The 16,944-nt window shown below is 51.2% G+C and overlaps 1 protein-coding gene across 1 annotated transcript in view; it reads left to right on the top strand.

Annotated features, from left to right (window-relative positions):
- Positions 1 to 16,944, top strand: part of aacs (acetoacetyl-CoA synthetase) — a 52,494-nt gene that overhangs the window by 8,212 nt on the left and 27,338 nt on the right. Inside the window, exons 5-10 of the mRNA XM_069182016.1 lie at positions 4,956 to 5,053; positions 7,057 to 7,171; positions 8,193 to 8,274; positions 9,641 to 9,791; positions 12,563 to 12,643; positions 13,232 to 13,356. Coding sequence (XP_069038117.1) covers positions 4,956 to 5,053; positions 7,057 to 7,171; positions 8,193 to 8,274; positions 9,641 to 9,791; positions 12,563 to 12,643; positions 13,232 to 13,356 — 652 coding nt within the window. The remainder of the gene's footprint in view (positions 1 to 4,955; positions 5,054 to 7,056; positions 7,172 to 8,192; positions 8,275 to 9,640; positions 9,792 to 12,562; positions 12,644 to 13,231; positions 13,357 to 16,944) is intronic.

Raw genomic sequence — 16,944 nt, 5'->3', positions numbered from 1 at the left:
TGGAAATGAAACCGATGCTGCTTGAAAACAGGACTGTTTGCATTAGTAATATCCTGAAATGTCCTGAGCATTCTGGGCAGTAATCTGTGACCTGGGTTTTGAAAATATCACTACAGCTACAGAAGACCGGTCACAGGTGGAGCACTTGTTTTTAGAGTTGGTCAAGAAGAGGTCAAAGCTTAAATCACCCAGGTGTCATGTAAGCCTTTCTTCTTATTTGCTTAATGGGAAATCTCTGCAGCTGGACCTGCGGTACTGGATTGGCATACTGGATCAATAAGTGTTGTACTTCTTTAGAAACTGTTGTCTGTAAGAAATGGGGATTCAGGCTCATAATAACAGTTTCATTCAGTATTTTAGCTGAGATACATTCCTAGTCCAGATCAGCGCTGTCCTGCCGCTGCCTGTGGGCAGATCTGGAGGAGATGCAGGCTGACACAGCCGAGGGTCAGTCGGGGGTCAGGCGGGCACTCTGGATGCAGGGCTGAAGATGCCCAACGATGCCTGCAGGCTCAGGCTAAGCCCCAGACCGAACCCGAGGGCTCCTGGCCGAGTCTGGTCAGAATAGCAGCACCCTGGATTGACTGACTGGAATCCCCAGCGCTTGGCAGAGGGGTTAAAAAAGACTGATTTGAGTGCAGGCTGGGCTGCAGTGGGGTTTCCCACTTCTCTGGAATTTGGAGGGGCTGGCGTCGCTGAGCGGAGCCGGCATCCCACAATCCCCCACTCCCGCCCCTGTGCCTTCGTTTCATGTGGTCCCAGTGCGTCTGCTCAGACTCCCACCCGTGATGCTTGCGTGGCCACTGCGTGTCCTGTTCGGGGTCTCTCTGAGACACAGGGCAGTCTTCCCAAACCCCCAGTGTCTGCTGCTGTGACCCCCACCCTGCACACGCAGGCTCGCTCACACTCTCCCCAGTAACTTGCCCTGATGAGCCTGATGAGTAACTTGCCTTGATTGATGAGGTAATAAATTCAGCAACGGGAAGCACCCTGGCCCTCGTGGGCTGTTCCATTGAAGGGATTTGGTTGCTTTTGTGATTAGCCTGCTTGTGTTGGCAGTTGGAGATCAGAGCCTATTAATAGCAGCTGGTGCTGGCTGGAATCCTGTGTGGAGCATTAGAGGAGTGAGGGCGGACTGTCGACAGAGCCCAGGGACCAGGAGAGGAACCCCTCCTGCTCCTGCACTCGAGGGACTGATCTTGTCTTGCTCTGCCTCAGGCATGTTTCCGATGCCGTTCAAATAACACCACTGTGGACAGGCGGTCTGCCCTCCACGTCTTTTTACTGCCCAGCTTTGTTGTAGCTGAGGGATATATTGTGGACCAAACAGGCTAAACTGCAACCTGCACCAATAAGGAAGAGGTTTCATCGGTAATGGCACAGTGAAATTTGTGCCTAGAGATTGCTGTTACGTTTGCACTTTATTGGCACAATAGCCATATTTAGTTCAGTATAATAGAATTGAGCGGCAGCAGTGTTGTCCTTGTTGTTCAGCAAATCTGGAGTTATTTATAGAGTGCATGCACTGCAATTCACTTAACCGTCCCGTGCCTCTCCTGACTGACGTCACTGTTCAGCAGGGTCTCAGGTTTGTGGGTTGGATCTGAAATGCAGCTCATTCCGTTGCGCTCCAGTTCTTTCAACTGCTGGGCTCCCAGCTGCAGGGAGAGCACAACGAGCCTCCCACGCCTCCAGCGTCTCTGTTCATTTCCTGTTTGACCTCCTTCTTATGTTTTTATTGATCGACTTGTCAGTTGACATTAATTAGGGCAAAGTACTCAGGGTACCCATGACTCAACCAGCCATTGATATGGGCTTGGGTAGTTAGCAGAAGGCAGGAAAACGGCATCCTTCTAGATCACTATATGACACCTTTAGGCTCGTACTGTAGCCTCTCATAACACATCGGAGATCTCGGTAGAAGGCGTGTGCGGTGTTACAGAATGATATAAGACTGCAGTGTGTGTTGGACCTAATACAGGTATTCAGACTCTGGCATTGACAGTCAGCCCAGCAGGTTTCTTCAGAATGAACAGTCCAGTCATGCCCGGATTGCAACATGTTTGCCTTTTTTTATTGCTTATTGTCTAGAAGATGAATGTGGCGTGTCAACATAAACATCATTTGCCGGGGGGGGGGGGGTTTGCCCAGTCTGGCATTTTTCAATCAATCTCATGTCCCTTTTTCATCAGTTTCGTCAGTTTGGAAGGTCAGTTTGGAAGGCCTGTATGTCGGCCGACCGCAACCAGCTACACTCCATCACTTGGGCTCATAAGGATCGCGGAAATCAAGACATCGGTCTGTTTTCCTCTAGCGCTTCCATTCCCTCGAATTCCTTCGGCCCCACATGTGCGGACTGGTCCTGTGGGAGTAGCTTGTGCTCAAAATAGCACTTCCTGCGAAGCGAAGGGGTTACTGTCACGGTGAAAACACACCCAGAGCGCAGCACGGGCTCAGGAGCGAGTCTGTTCCATGCGAAATAAGCGAATCAAAGTCAGGAGTTGAGGTTGTCTCGCCCAACGTGGGCTCGCGGCTTCGCTGTTGACAGCAGTAGTAGAAAAAGGGCTCCAGGCCAAGCAGGAACAGGGAGCAGGATCTGAGCGTGGGAAGGGGTGTGTTTGCGCTGGTGGGTGTGAGGTGTGGTTGCTCACACACCATCGGGGACACTCCACAGCAGAATGGGAAATACAAACCTGCACATGCAGGAGAACACGCGCAGTGTCAATTTTGCGTTCTGTTTAGGCTTTAGTTAAATCCGCTTGATGAGAATCTAGACATGGTCACGAATGAAAGGGAGGCTCTTCAGCCCAGGTACTGTAGCGCCTCTGGTTTTTCAGCAGCTTATTGATCCAGGTACGTCACCCAGGCGTTCAAGGTTATTGTCATCTGTACCTGGGTACAGCGAAATGCTAACTTGCATGTTTTCCTCACACGACAAATGACATAAAAGATGACATAACATTGATGTAGAAAGTGACCAATGACATCACAATTCTTGGAGACAGGAACATGGTAGCAGCTCTAATTTTAACCAGCATTTAGACAGCAAAATGCAGGTGGTGGCAGTATTTTAAGTTCAGTGCAAAATTCAAGTGGTTCAGTTACCGAAACAGAAATGTGTAAGTTGGGGGGGGATTTCAGGGTATTGCTTTTGACTGCAAAGCCTGTGTCCAGTGGGTTTGGTTTATCAATTGTATTTAGGTTTATACACGATCAGTTTAATTTGAAATGTTTTTATGACATAGATCTTACAAGGGATGTTCTTGACTAGAGACATTGTTCGTCTGACCAGCAGTAGGTGATGTTTTGACAGTTTATAACCTCAGACCCTCCTGTTCAGGTCCAGTGCTGTAGCTGTAAAAGCCCAGTACAGGCTTGGTGTTACTTACTGACAGGCTGGACCGTGGGCAGAACATTAATTTTATTTCATGAGGCCTGGAAAGGGCATGTTCCTGATCTGCGCGGTCAGGCTCCTCCCGGTACGAATCTTGAACTGCGTGACCCATTTTCTCCCTGTCCCTCCGGGGCATGACTCCCATCAGTATTGCAAGGCTACAGTACATCAAACGTGAGACAGTCTGGGAGACTGAAAAATAATGTCTCTTGAAATATTTATGTTGATTTTCTTTTAAAAAATACATAATCCAGTCACACTAGAACGATGCGATTTGCTTTATTTTTAAATGCATTTCCCTTTAGTTCTCACCTGTGTCGTCTGGTTCATATTTTGAATATCGCAATGAGGTCCCCTCGGAGTCTTCACTGTATTATAGTATGGTCTATACTGAAGAGACTCAGTTATCTGAGCCTCTCAAATAGGAAAGTCTCTTAAGCAGAGGAATGGTGGCTCTGCTCTGTTGTGGTTTCAGAGCAGCAGTATCTTTTTTATAACATGGCGGCCAGAATTATGCATAATATTCTTAACAAGGTCTTACTACTTTGTTATCCAATTTTAACATAACATTCCTCGATTTAAATTCTCCAGTTTAAAACTCCATAAGCTGATAAAGGTTAGCATTCTGTTTTATTCCTTCCCTACCTGCTCAGGTTTAAGAGCAGCACTGTTCTGAAATAAGAGCTGTCAGCTAAGCTATGCCTAGCAGTCGCTCTTTGAGATCAAGGTGTATGTTATGGGCTCACTACAGGAAGCAGTAGGAGCACTTTGAACCTGGAGATAAAGAGGCTTTATGCTAGGCTCCTGATGACTGGCCACAGCATTCAATGGGTGGATTCTGTGCAAAACATATTAAACCCCAGCTTCTGCTGCTGCCTCCCGGCCAGGCAAAATGAAAGCTATGATCTCTGGGTCATACTTAGTCCACATTTCGCTCTTAGTCATTCCTGACACGCCAGCTGTAAAGAGTGCGCCTCATTATCAGAAAACAATAAAACCAGTAGTAGAGACCGATTTGCTGCAGGGCAGGCCTGCTGAGCTTGTGGGTTTTCCAGGTCTCTTGTTTTTGCAAGAGCTTTAATTGGCCCAGCAAGCTAATTGCCATATTGGTTACTACCCATTAAAATGATTAAGGAGTGGAAGTTCTGCAGTGGAGTGGATTTGAGGGCAATGCAGGCTGCCATAGCTGAGACTGGATACCAAAAGCCTGGGGGTGGTCTCACCTTGACTTTATTTTTAGGTTTGGGAAACCAGAAATATCTACCTTTGTTAAAGAACTCTAGCCAGTGCATGGGGGGTCTGCAGGAGTCAAAGTATATGCAGTGTCCCTATGGGGCCACCAGAGGGCGCCTTTGTCCACTCGAGGAGGATTGGCCTGCACAGGGGGTCTCTAGGATCGAGCCCCAGAATTTGCAGGAAATCGTTTTGTGCTTCAGAAAAGAAAAGTCCTCCATTTTACTGCCCCCCGTCGTGCGTGAGGGAAAAGTGTGGAGCGCGCTGGTGCTGGTCCTGGGGCTTCTCTGTCCCCGTGCCTGCGCTCAGGGGTGCCTTCTTGTTTCAGGGTACCTGCCCAACGGGATCCACGCCGTGGAGGCCATGCTGGCCGCCGCGAGTATAGGGGCCATCTGGAGCTCCACGTCCCCGGACTTCGGGGTGAACGTAAGTACGAAGCAGACTTGTTTATGAAACCGAGCTGGGGACAACCCAAGAAAGCTTTCGGGATATTTCAGCACTCCTGTGGGGTCAGGGGGTGGGACAAGTTAGGTGTGGGTGGGGCTAGACTCTGCGGTAACCCCTGTGAGGCATAGACCGCTGCTGACTGAATGTGACTGTGTTGAGCTTTGAAGTGTTTCTGTTCTGTATGAGTGACTGTGGAAATGGACCGCAGTCCCGATTGGTTATTAAGTGAAGATAACAAAAAAGAAATTCATTGACGGCATCGCAAATTCTGAATTAAGTGCAAAATCGTGAACTTTGTGAAAGGAATGTTTGCCCCAGTGATGTCGGAAACTCCTGTTTCTGCCACGGGCGAGAGCAAGAGTTCCCACGAACCGTGACGCCATGCGGCCCTTCCTGCTCACTAGTCCCAGTAATGACTGATGTGATGTGCGAGCGAATAAGTACAGGTTGTGCAGCAGACGTTTCACTGCAGAAATGTCCCAAAGTGATGTGCATGCAGAGTTCAGAAGTAGTATTTGTCGGCAAAACCTTTCTCTTGCTCTGGACGTCGAGAGCATTATTTATATTGAATTAAAAGAGATGTGTTCACAAGCCTGCTTCTTTACAATGAAATTAGGCCGAAACACGTCACCGGAAGTCTTGTTACCTCCTCCTGAATCTCTGAATCTCGTTCTGAATGATGGCAATGTGGTGCTGTATGTACCTGGAAATTTAGTCCATTTTGTGGTGTAAATTGAGGGTTTTACGAGTTTATGTGTATATTTTACTTTCATTGAGGTTTGAAATGCGCTCATCAATGCTGAATCTTTCTAACCCCAAGTTAAAAAAATACCGTTGCAGTTTTCCATTTAATTTGGTAGCTCTAGTTCGGGTGTTTAAAGGTCTTGGCAAAACAAGAACCTAGATAAAAGAGGCCTCTCCCTTATGACTCAGCTGATGAAGATGCTTTCCCTTGTGGAGGCTGGGTTCCGAGTCTGAGTCAAGTCACTAGCTGAGTGTGACTCTCCTCCCATCAGCGCCGGAGCTCCAGCAGGGGGCAGTGTCACCTGCGACAAGTGAAAACATGAATTGCAGGGCTCCTAGCTGTGAGTCAAGATGGGAAAAACTTAAAATCAGGTGCAAACGAATGGAGCCGTCCAGCCTGATCCATACGTCTCTGGAATATCGGCTTCGGCAACACGGCTGGGTAGCTTATTCCACACTCCCAGCACCCAGGCACAAATGGCAAATACAAAACTGAGTGTGTATAGCAAAGAACAAATTACTGGCTTTTTGCGAATTAAAACATCTAAACTTGGTTGTTAAATGTTGGGCTTTTATTGAGACCTCACTGGCAATTCTTTGTTTAATGAAGATGAGTGGGCAGCATCTCTGTCGTCACTGTTCAGCTATAAGGTGTGAAGGCTCTCCAGTAGGTCTGAATTAGGTATGAATTAGGACTGTAACTGCAACTACGTTTCCTCCAAAGAAGTAGGAGGCAGAAGAGGATATTTCATATCTTTGATAAGAAGATTATCTGTCCGATTCATAATTTTAAGATTCATCTCCAGCTAATTTGTTTCCCTCGGTCGAAAGGGATTATCGGTTTAATCACACTGTGATTAAAAACCCAGCCCTGCCAAGGAGAGATTCCTCGACAACCAGGAGGCAGTAGGGCTTTTTTGCAGAGAGCCGAATCTTGTTTTGTGTGCTTTGACTGCCCTCCAGCGGTGAAAAGCGGTACATCACGAAAAAGCGAAAAATGACCGTGACGTGTTTTGAGACGTCAATGTAACGGCATTAAAACAACATACCCGCGTTATTAAGTTACGGTGCTTTTCTTACTTGTTCTTTGTGTAAATAATATAATTTTCCATCTATAGTGGCGTCTGAACCACGACTGGATCCAGTCCAAATGTTTAGATTGTTTCTGTTAGATTTAGATTCTTTCACACGCCCGGCGGTTCTGACGGTTCCCTGTCCCGGTTCCGTTTCCCCCTCAGGGTGTCCTGGACCGCTTCTCCCAGATCCAGCCCAAACTCATCTTCTCCGTGGCCGAGGTGGTCTACAACAACAAGACCCACGACCACATGGAGAAGCTGCGCAGCGTCGTGAAAGGTGGGGCGATGGGGGAGACCACCGGGGAACTGCGGGGGGGGGGGGTGTCGCGGTTCCCGTCAGCGACGTCATGGAAAGAGATTTGGGGGTGCAGGGAGTGTCCCCTGCGTCCCCAGGACGCATGCGGCAGTATAGGCTGCGTTTGCCTTTTCAAGACATCCTTTGCGATGAACTGAGGTGGTGTCGGTCACACCTGCCCTCAGACCCCCTCGTTATGGCCCCAGAGAGGGAACTCTAGGCCCACCTTCAGACCTGAGTGTGCAAGAATAGAGGGCAAAATACGTAGAGTGCTGCAGAAAATATAAACTGTGGTATTGTAACGCTTCGGGGTTCAGGTGGGCGCCCTCGCCTGCTGCCTTCACAGGTCGGCCCCCCACCGTCGGGGATGCGAACCCAGGCCTCAGGCGTCACTCAGCAGGGACCCAGCCTGGCGAGCTAAAGAGAGATCTCCCCTCAGCCCAGCGGCTGTGGCCCTGCTATTATATTGTGGGGTTCAGGTGGGTCTCTGCGTCAGCATGCGTAGGCTGCACAGGAACAAGTCATGGGTTTATTCCAGGCTGAAAAGAGAAGAAAGACGAAGAAAGCTCCACAGCCGAAACATTGTGTTTCCTTTCTTCTCTTTTCAGCGTGGAATAAACCCATTCCTTGTCCCTTTGCATATTATATTGTGTACAGACCTCTACACGTTATGTTGCGTAAAATAGGGAATGTAGTGTTTTGCTCTCACTGAAATTCAGAGACGTGTTTTTGTTTTTCCTTAAAAGTGTGGAAATAAGACGCTGGAAGACCTCGACACAGAGCTTGCAGTGTCCTGTAACGGCGGGGGGGCGGGGGGGTTTAAAAGCCCGAGACAGCGCCGCCAGTCGTGGTCGGGCTGGACTGAGACTGTCCCTGCTGCTCCCCTGACCCGCCGGCCTCAGGAATTTCCTCCAGCGCTGGACACCCGGCAGGGGAGCTCAGCCGGCCCAGGGGGGTTTTCAACCAAACGGGGGGTTTTCATCCTTCCACCGGTGTCTTTCAGGGCTTCCCGACCTGAAGAAAGTGGTGGTGATCCCTTACGTCCGTTCCAGGCAGGACACGGACCTGTCCAGGGTTCCCAACAGGTAGGGGTCGAGAGCCGGGGAGAGTCCTGGTTTCTCCGGAGAGCCTCCCTGTGCAGTCTGCGCTGTTGAATACTGATACTGCCTTTACAGCGGTGAAATGGATAATATATTGCAATCATTTTATATCCATCTCCTGCTCTGTGCCTTCTGCAGCTTTATCCAGGAGGTCTTTTGACAGCCCCTTGCTGCCCACAGTTGGCTCTTTATAATAATAATTAATAATTGTTACACTTATATAGCGCTTTTCTGGACACTCCACTCAAAGCACTTTACGGGTAATGGGGATCCCCTCCACCACCACCACCAATGTGCAGCCCCACCTGGATGATGCGACGGCAGCCATAGTGCGCCAGAACGCTCCCCACACACCAGCTCTCAGTGGGGAGGAGAGCAGAGTGATGAAGCCAGTTCAGAGATGGGGATTATTAGGAGGCCATGATTGGTTAGGGCCAATGGGAAATTTGGCCAGGACGCCGGGGTTACACCCCTACTCTGCCCTGGGGTTTTTAATGAACCTGGTCTGGTCCTCGGTTTTACGTCTCATCCGAAGGACGGCGCCTGTTTACAGTATAGTGTCCCCATCACCATACTGGGGCATTAGGACCCACATGGACCGTAGGGTGAGCGCCCCCTGCTGGCCCCAATAACACCTCTTCCAGCAGCAACCTTAGTTTTTCCCAGGAGGTCTCCCCTCCAGGTACTGACCAGGCTCACACCTGCTGGGCTTCAGTGGGCTGCCAGCGGCGAGCTGCAGGGTGATATGGCTGCTGACTCTTTACTTTGAGTTGCAGTGCCCAGGAGGGGAGAGGTACAGGAACAGCTGGTTTTATTCTGAAAACGTGAGAATCCCTTGTGTGATTTGGGAGGCACCTGGTTTCACCCCAGCAAATTGCCACTTGCTGTTGCCGAGGGGTGTGTGTGTGTGTGTATGTCCATATCCAACCCCATTTTCCTAGGTTTCTCGTTTGTAAGGGCCCTTCAGAGTTCGTGAGCATCTGGTTTTCACTTGGAGCTTGTGTGGTGCCGCATGTAGATAAAGGTCACAGTTCAACGCGTTGCGGTTTCTGGCTGTTAGGCCTCGAAACGTCTTACTGTAGAAAGGGTGGAGACTTTCTAGAAGCCCTGTAGGTTCCGAGAAAGCTCTGCGAAGTCTCCCTGAAAAGAGGGAGGTGTTTCCTGTGCTCCAGGGACGATAATGATCTGTTTTACTAACCTTGCTGGGCCACCTGAGTGAAATCCTCTATCTAGCCGATTAAGCTCAGCGACTAGAATAGTTGGCGTTTCTCGGGGCGCATCTCCTCCACGACCTCTTGAAAGAGAGAAATGCTCTTCACACGGGGTCCCTCGGTGTGCTTTCCTCCTCCAGTGTGTTTCTGGACGACTTCCTGGCCACAGGCAAGGAGGGGGACCAGGACCCCCAGCTGGAGTTTGAGCAGCTGCCATTCTCGCACCCCCTCTTCATCATGTACTCCTCGGGGACCACGGGGGCGCCCAAGTGCATGGTGCACTCCGCGGGGGTAGGTCCTGACCGCTCCTGGGGCCGAACTGGGGGCGCAGCGGGGGTGGGCGGCTGTGAGGGCCGCAGGCGTTGGAAGATAGCTCTGTGCGCCTCTCCTGCTCATTCTGTAGCGTCTCTGGGAGTAATTGTCCAGGGCCTGCGGAGGCGACAATTGTGTGTCTTAGCCAGGAGGTCTGAGAAGCAAAACAGTGTGTGGGCGACAGCACCTGACCGCGTTCTTCAGTCTGTCGCAGCTCCTAGATTCAATGCAAATTGCTGCTAATGTGGGCTCGACCTCTGGAGCCAGACGTTTTTTCCCTCTGTGCTTCATGACTGTTTTTTGTCACAATAGTTTCGTTACTGCTGGCTTTTCTTTTGGGGTACACTAGGTGGCAGCAGAGTCCCACCAAAAGAGTGGAGATCAACGATGCCAACATCAATTCCCTCCTGTTTAAGCCAAATTTAGTTCACGTTCAGACAGTTTTAGATTGAAGTCCTTTGTAATACATGGCAAGTTTCTGTTTGTTGATATTTGTCAAATATTCCGCTGTATTGAAACTGTACTTGAAGTCGTTTGTGCAGCTCCCCTGAGCTCAAAGGCTTAAACGTAAGCAGGCACAATCACAGGTCTCGCCCGTCGTTCCTGATCATCGACGTACAGTAAGCCCCCCCACTGACAGCGGAAATCTGGTGGCAAACGTGTAGAACGTTTCTGCTTCGCTCTGGGCCTGAAATGACAAGGGTGTTGCGGTGAAAATGACAGAGGCAGAATCTGTCTCCCTGCGTCTGCCTGTGACTCGGTGCTTCGCGCAGGTAACGATTTTCGATTTAAAACAAGACACCCTCTCCTAGCCTACAGCGGCCGGATGTGCAGAAGTGAGAGTGATATACAGTGCCTTATTTATTGGCTATTTCACTGCCCACCATTGACTAAATCATTTAAGCAATTGTATCCCCGTTGTCTGTAAACATGTCAAGAGAGGCTCATTAAAGGGAATGCACTGATGAGCACGGTTCTCCAACACAAACAAGTGCCCAGGCAAAAAAAAGCGACACTGCAGCCATTTCTGTATTGACATCTTCTCAGACAGCAGCTCGTTCCTGGTAATTATCTAGCGGCGTCTTTGTGCTGTTAATTGACCCTCTGTTAACGCTGCTTTGACAACAGTGGTGTTGTGTGTTTTTTTTTTCCTGTAGTGCTGTTAATTAAGGCAGCTTCTTGTGCAGGGAGTGTCCAGTCTTTCGTTGCGTTGGCTTCTGAGCGGCAGTGTGCTGGTTCTCTACCACCTGACAGAGTTCATGGTTTTTTCATTATCCTTTACCGTACTGCTTGGCTACATTACAGTAAGCAGCCTTATTGTGTTGTAGCAGGGAGGATGTGGGCAGTGTGGCAATGGAACAGACACAAACAACTACTGCAGCCTCTGCAGCTCAGTGCATGGTGCATGGCCTGATGCAGAAGCTCAGGCAGGGATATTTCACCCAGGGGGCTGCTGGGAAGTCCTGTAGGATCACTGGGTATCCCCGATGTGTTGAAGGACACGCGTGTAAGTTTTAATACCCCCCCTTTGCAACCTGCTTTCAGCTGGAGCGATTAAATGAGCCTGGCTTTTTTAACGTTGTTTGCTGTTTGGTGTGTGGGTTGGAGACATCATTTATTAGGAAATGCTTTTTTCTGCCTTTCAGTGAAGGGTGCTGACAGGATTTCTTTTATCGTGGTTCTTATTGAAAATAATGGTAGAGGCAAGAAGCCTGTGTTCTGTGGTTTAATTCGAGTTTAAGATGTTGCCGTACGTCACTGTCAGCCGTCTTAATTTGATGACAGATTTTATACGTCTCTTTGTAGGCGAGTAGGGCACGTCTCCGGACTGCCCTGGGGCTTCGGAGATCGCTCACAGAGCACAGGGCGGTCTCAATCAAGCACTAGCAACGCCGTGCTCCTGTCCTGTCCTATAGGAAACAAGACTCGATTGCAGGTGTATGATCGCTGTGATCTAAGTGTAAATCCAGATTGTAATTAGGCTGCCCGGACTCCTGTGTCGCAGAGCAGTTTGAAGTCCTGTGGATAGTGCTTCACGCGGTACTGCCCGGCCCGGCCCGGGGGTTCTGCTGTGACCGTTGAGGTCTGAGCTCTGAGGTCTGGACGATCAAGGACCCGCAGCCTGTCTCTCGCTGCGGCGGGGCGGTGGTGTCAGAAAAGCTCAGGGAGTGCTGAGAGGTCATGGGAAGAGCATCGCATCACTACAAGGGATATTTAAGAAAAGATAAGATCATGTTATTAGCCATATACAATTTCTTGCATTAGACTTCAGTGGACGAGGGACCCCAATTCACCACATGTGCCCCTCCAAATTCTTTTTCGCATACAGACAGAGAGAGAAGCTTGGGGTCAGAGTGCAGGGTCAGACATTGTACAGCACCCCTGGAGCAGCTGGGGTGAAGGTCCTTGCTCAGGGGCCCTACGGAGTAGGATTCCTCTGCCGGCCGCGGGATACAAACCGGCAACCTCCCAGCCACAGGTGCAGATCCTGAGCCACAGCGCCACCGGTCCGCCCCGATTTGGAGGTCTGGGGCACATGTGGTGAATTGGGGTCCCTCGTCCACCGAAGTCTGATGTTTTAGAATGACACTAAAGAGGCCATCTCCACGGACATTGATGGGATGGTGACTCTCAACACCCTAAAATGCCACCCCAGTTTTCTGCGGCCCCTGTGTTCTTGCATCTCACCCCCATCTGGCTCTCCCATTCACTTTCATTTCCTCTAATGCCCCCCCCCTCTGTCTCCACAGGGAACCCTGATTCAGCACTTGAAGGAGCACGTTCTCCACGGCAACATGAGCAGCAGTGATGTCATCATCTACTACACCACCGTAAGTGTGGCCCCTGCTCTCGGACGGGAGGAAGGGAGGAGAGAAGCTTGGGGTCAGAGTGCAGGGTCAGCCAGGCTTTATACAGCACCCCTGGAGCAGTTGGGGTTAAGGGCCTTGCTCAGGGGCCCAACAGAGTAGGATTCCTCTGCCGGCTGCAGGATTTGAACCGGCAACCTTCTAGCCACAGGCACAGATCCTGAGCCACAGAGCCACTGTTCCGCCCCAATTATATATAATGGCTTAAGGAGTACTGTATATACTGAACTCCTCTTTCTCGAAGGCTTATCTCACAATTCTTAAAAATGTTCCAGTTCACCTTTAAGGACGAATCTTCACATTTCTAAAGAGATCAAGTCACTTATTAGTGATTCCCAGGGAGTTAGAGACTCTAGCAAAACCTTATCCCGATGAGTGTGAGAAATTCCCCACCCACTAAAGCCTAAATTAAACAAGAGCGCCATGCCTCGTTTTCTCCTTCCTCTTGCCCTGCGGAGCAGGAACTTCCTGCGTTGGTGGAGTCTCGGCGGGGTCGTGACCCCAATGGCCGCGGTGCTGACGCGCGTGCGCGTGTGTTGTTTTTCTCCCCAGACCGGCTGGATGATGTGGAACTGGCTGGTGTCCTCCCTGGCTGTCGGGGCCTCGGTCGTGCTGTACGATGGCTCTCCTCTCGTCCCGTCTCCCAATGTGCTGTGGGACCTGGTGGACCGCTTGGGGTGAGAACGCAAGAGCGATCACAGACCAGAGGAGCCGTTTGGCCCCGCCGGGCCTGTTCTGGTCGTGAGCAGAACTCATCCAGCTGTTTCTTAAAAGAATCCAGGTTATCGGCTTCAGCACCTTGGCTGGGCAGCTCGTTTCACACTCCCACCACCCTTTGTGTAAAGAAGTGCCTCCTGTTCTTTGTTTTGAATGCACTTCCTTGTAGATCTTTGTAGTTTCTACTCGTGTCCCTGTGTCCTCGTGTGCCTGGAGAGCGGCAGTAATTAAAAAAGTCTTGTGAGGCAGAGCAGTTCATTCAGTTAAGTGTTTGAGAGACCCGGCCGAGTCTCTGGGGCTGACTAAGAGCAGGGATTGGACCGGGCCGAGTCTCTGGGGCTGACTGAGAGCAGGGACTGGACCGGGCCGGATCTCTGGGGCTGACCAAGAGCAGGGACCGGACCAGGCCGGATCTCTGGGGCTGACCAAGGACAGGGACCGGACCGGGCCGAGCCACTGGGGCTGACCGAGGGCTGGGACTGGACCGGGCCGGATCTCTGGGGCTGACCAAGGACAGGGACCGGACCGGGCCAGTATCTGGGGCTGACCCAGGACAGGGACCGGACCGGGCCAGTATCTGGGGCTGACCGAGAGCAGGGACCGGACCGGACCGGGCCAGTGTCTGGGGCTGACCGAGAGCAGGGACCGGACCGGGCCAGTCTCTGGGGCTGACCGAGAGCAGGGACCGGACCGGACCGGGCCAGTGTCTGGGGCTGACCGAGAGCAGGGACCGGACCGGGCCGGATCTCTGGGGCTGACCGAGGGCAGGGACCGGACCGGGCCAGTCTCTGGGGCTGACCGAGAGCAGGGACCGGACCGGGCCGGATCTCTGGGGCTGACCGAGAGCAGGGACCGGACCGGGCCGGATCTCCGGGGCTGACCGAGAGCAGGGACCGGACCGGGCCGAGTCTCTGGGGCTGACCGAGAGCAGGGACCGGACCGGGCCAGTATCTGGGGCTGACCGAGAGCAGGGACCGGACCGGGCCAGTCTCTGGGGCTGACTGAGAGCAGGGACCGGACCGGGCCAGTCTCTGGGGCTGACCGAGGGTGGTGGGGCTGGCGCCTGCATTAGCGCAGGAACGAGGAGTCGAGGGCGGCCCCAGGGAGGGGGGGGTAGGGGGGCTTGTCAAGGGGGCCATTTGTGAGTAATTGGTTTGGAGAATGACAGGCTTCAGCGGTGATATTAAGATTGACATTTAACTGGCTGCCATCATGTTGAACAACCCATCTGAAGCTAAAGGTTACACTTCGCCACCATTGTTTTCCTGCAAAGGTTACAGACGTCCCAGGGAGCACAGAGAAAGTAGACATGGCTCTTAGGGGGTGGGCGGGTGGTGGAGGGGGGGGTGGGGGCGGCTGTTTGTGCTTTATTTTGCATCCAGAGATGGGAGCCTGGTGAAGCAGATTCTCTATTTCTCCCCCTGCCCTGTGTTTTGCGTGTCTTGAAATGCCAGTGTTGTCTCCACTCCTCCGTCACCTCCCACCCCCCCCGACTCTCACGATCAGGGCCGATCAGCAGTTTCCCTGGGTCCTCTTTGTATTTGTCTTGTGTCGACTGGAGCAAAAAGAGAAAGACGTTGTAAGCCACCGTCTGCTTTAGTTCAGAGGGAAAAAAAATAAATATCGACTTGTGCAATCTCCCGCGACAGGTGAATATTCATTTTCCAAGGCTTATTAGATAAAGATCACAGGCAATGGAGCTGCGGTGTAATCTTTTCTCTTTAGATGTCAGGCTTTAGTTACTGCTGGGACGATCCGTGTGGCTTGGCTGGCCTGCATTGTTCCCTGCTCTTGTAATGAGAAGCTGTCAATAAAATTAAAGAGCCGTCAGAGACTAATAGGGCAGGGGCAGGCTTTTCCTCTGTGTTTTTATCAGCATTAACAGAAATGCGGCAGAACTGGGAATTCTTTATAGCGTTGGCAGTGATTTGACAGGGGTCAAAGGCTGGGGGGGTGCGGTGGTCAAGGTCAGGGGCTGTGTCACCAAGAGGTTCCTGGTTCAAGTCCCAGCTCCTGCCTTGAGCAGTTCCTCTAGGATACCCCTCCTCGGCCCTGTGCTCTGTGCTGTGGATGAGGGCTAAAACCAAACTGCTCAGGTTATTCTGCCAGCTGGCCTCTGTAAGTAAGTTGAAAATGTCAGCTACGTATCTGCCCAGCTGACTTTTGTTTTTGCTGGCTTCTTTTTTTTCCCACAGATAATATCCTAGATCAGTTTCACCATTAAAAACAGAAATTTGGCACTCAATGGGCTTGTCCTTCCTTTCATCAAAAACGAATTAAACTAAGAAAAACCAGGCTGCACTCTAGTGGAGCTGAGTGGAATGTTTTCTCCTGGACGTAAAGTAATTTGGGCTGAAAAAGTCCACGTTAAAGCAGTTCATTATTCTTGACGTGAGATGCACACCGCATTATAAAAGCGTAAGATTGATGGACTGAAAAGGCTGACCTTTAGGTTAGGAATCAGCTTAGCCTTATTTTCAGCTTAGCGCACACCTTGCGTGGACCGGTGCAATCTGTCTGATCAATACTGATCGCTCTTTCTGATACAAATTCGAATGGCAATGGACAGTGCATAGTGCATGAGCAATCTGTTATGTGCAGGATCCATGCAAAACAAAACGCTGTGATCCTGGGACTTTATGGAGGGCAGGTTGCTTAGGTGTTTTGAGTTTAGCGCGCAGAGCTAGGTCAGAGCGCAGTGTCAGTCATTTTTACGGCACCCCTGGAGCAGGTGGGGTTAAGGGCCTTGCTCAGGGGCCCAACAGAGTAGGATTCCTCTGCCAACCGCTGGATTTGAACCGGCAACCTTCCAGCCACAGGCACAGATCCTGAGCCACAAAGCCACTGCTCCGCCCCAAATGAGAAATGAGGGCCAACACAAAAAAAAAAACAGTTTCTTTTGAAACCAGCACCCAGGGTGGTGGGATGGAGTCGGGCCTGGGGCGCCCCGCTTCTGGGCGTGACCTGAAGGAGGCTGTCGGGGAGGGGTGGGGGTGCGGGTGGCGACGAGCCCTTTTTAAAACGTCCAGGCAGGTTCGAGGTGACGGGGAGATGGCCGCTGCCCCAGAGACACCACCAGCGCTCAGTCAGGCCGGCCGGGAGCGACTGAGCGAGCAGGGCTCGGCGCTTGAAGGCCATTTTAGAGATACGGGGCCACCAAGAGGGACATCCGTCCCCTGCCGTGTGGGGTGAATATTTCCGATTAAATGGAGCTCGATTCCTCAGTGAAAGTGCCGCAGTGCTTTGACGCGCGAGCGTGGTTCGGCTGCCATTGTGCTCAAATGCTCCTTTCCAGACAAAAGGTGGAGGGAACAAAGCCCTTCTTTTTCCCCGGTCCCTCCTGGATTAACGAGTTTAAACAGTTGCCGTTTGATCAATTCCTGATTGAGGGCTCCTTGCTGTGGGCAGGAGAAGGGGAAGAAAGGGATGTTGTAATAGAGTCCACTTGTTCGATAAGCCATTGTTTCGGTGTTAAATGAATTGGCTCGTAAAAATGAAAGCAGCGGGACAAGTCACGTCCCAGGACACCACATAGAAGACCCCCCAGC

The sequence above is a fragment of the Lepisosteus oculatus genome, chromosome 22 (genome assembly GCF_040954835.1).
Source record: "Lepisosteus oculatus isolate fLepOcu1 chromosome 22, fLepOcu1.hap2, whole genome shotgun sequence".
Classification (NCBI taxonomy): Eukaryota; Metazoa; Chordata; class Actinopteri; order Semionotiformes; family Lepisosteidae; genus Lepisosteus; species Lepisosteus oculatus.
This window is presented reverse-complemented; position numbering and strand designations above follow the sequence as displayed.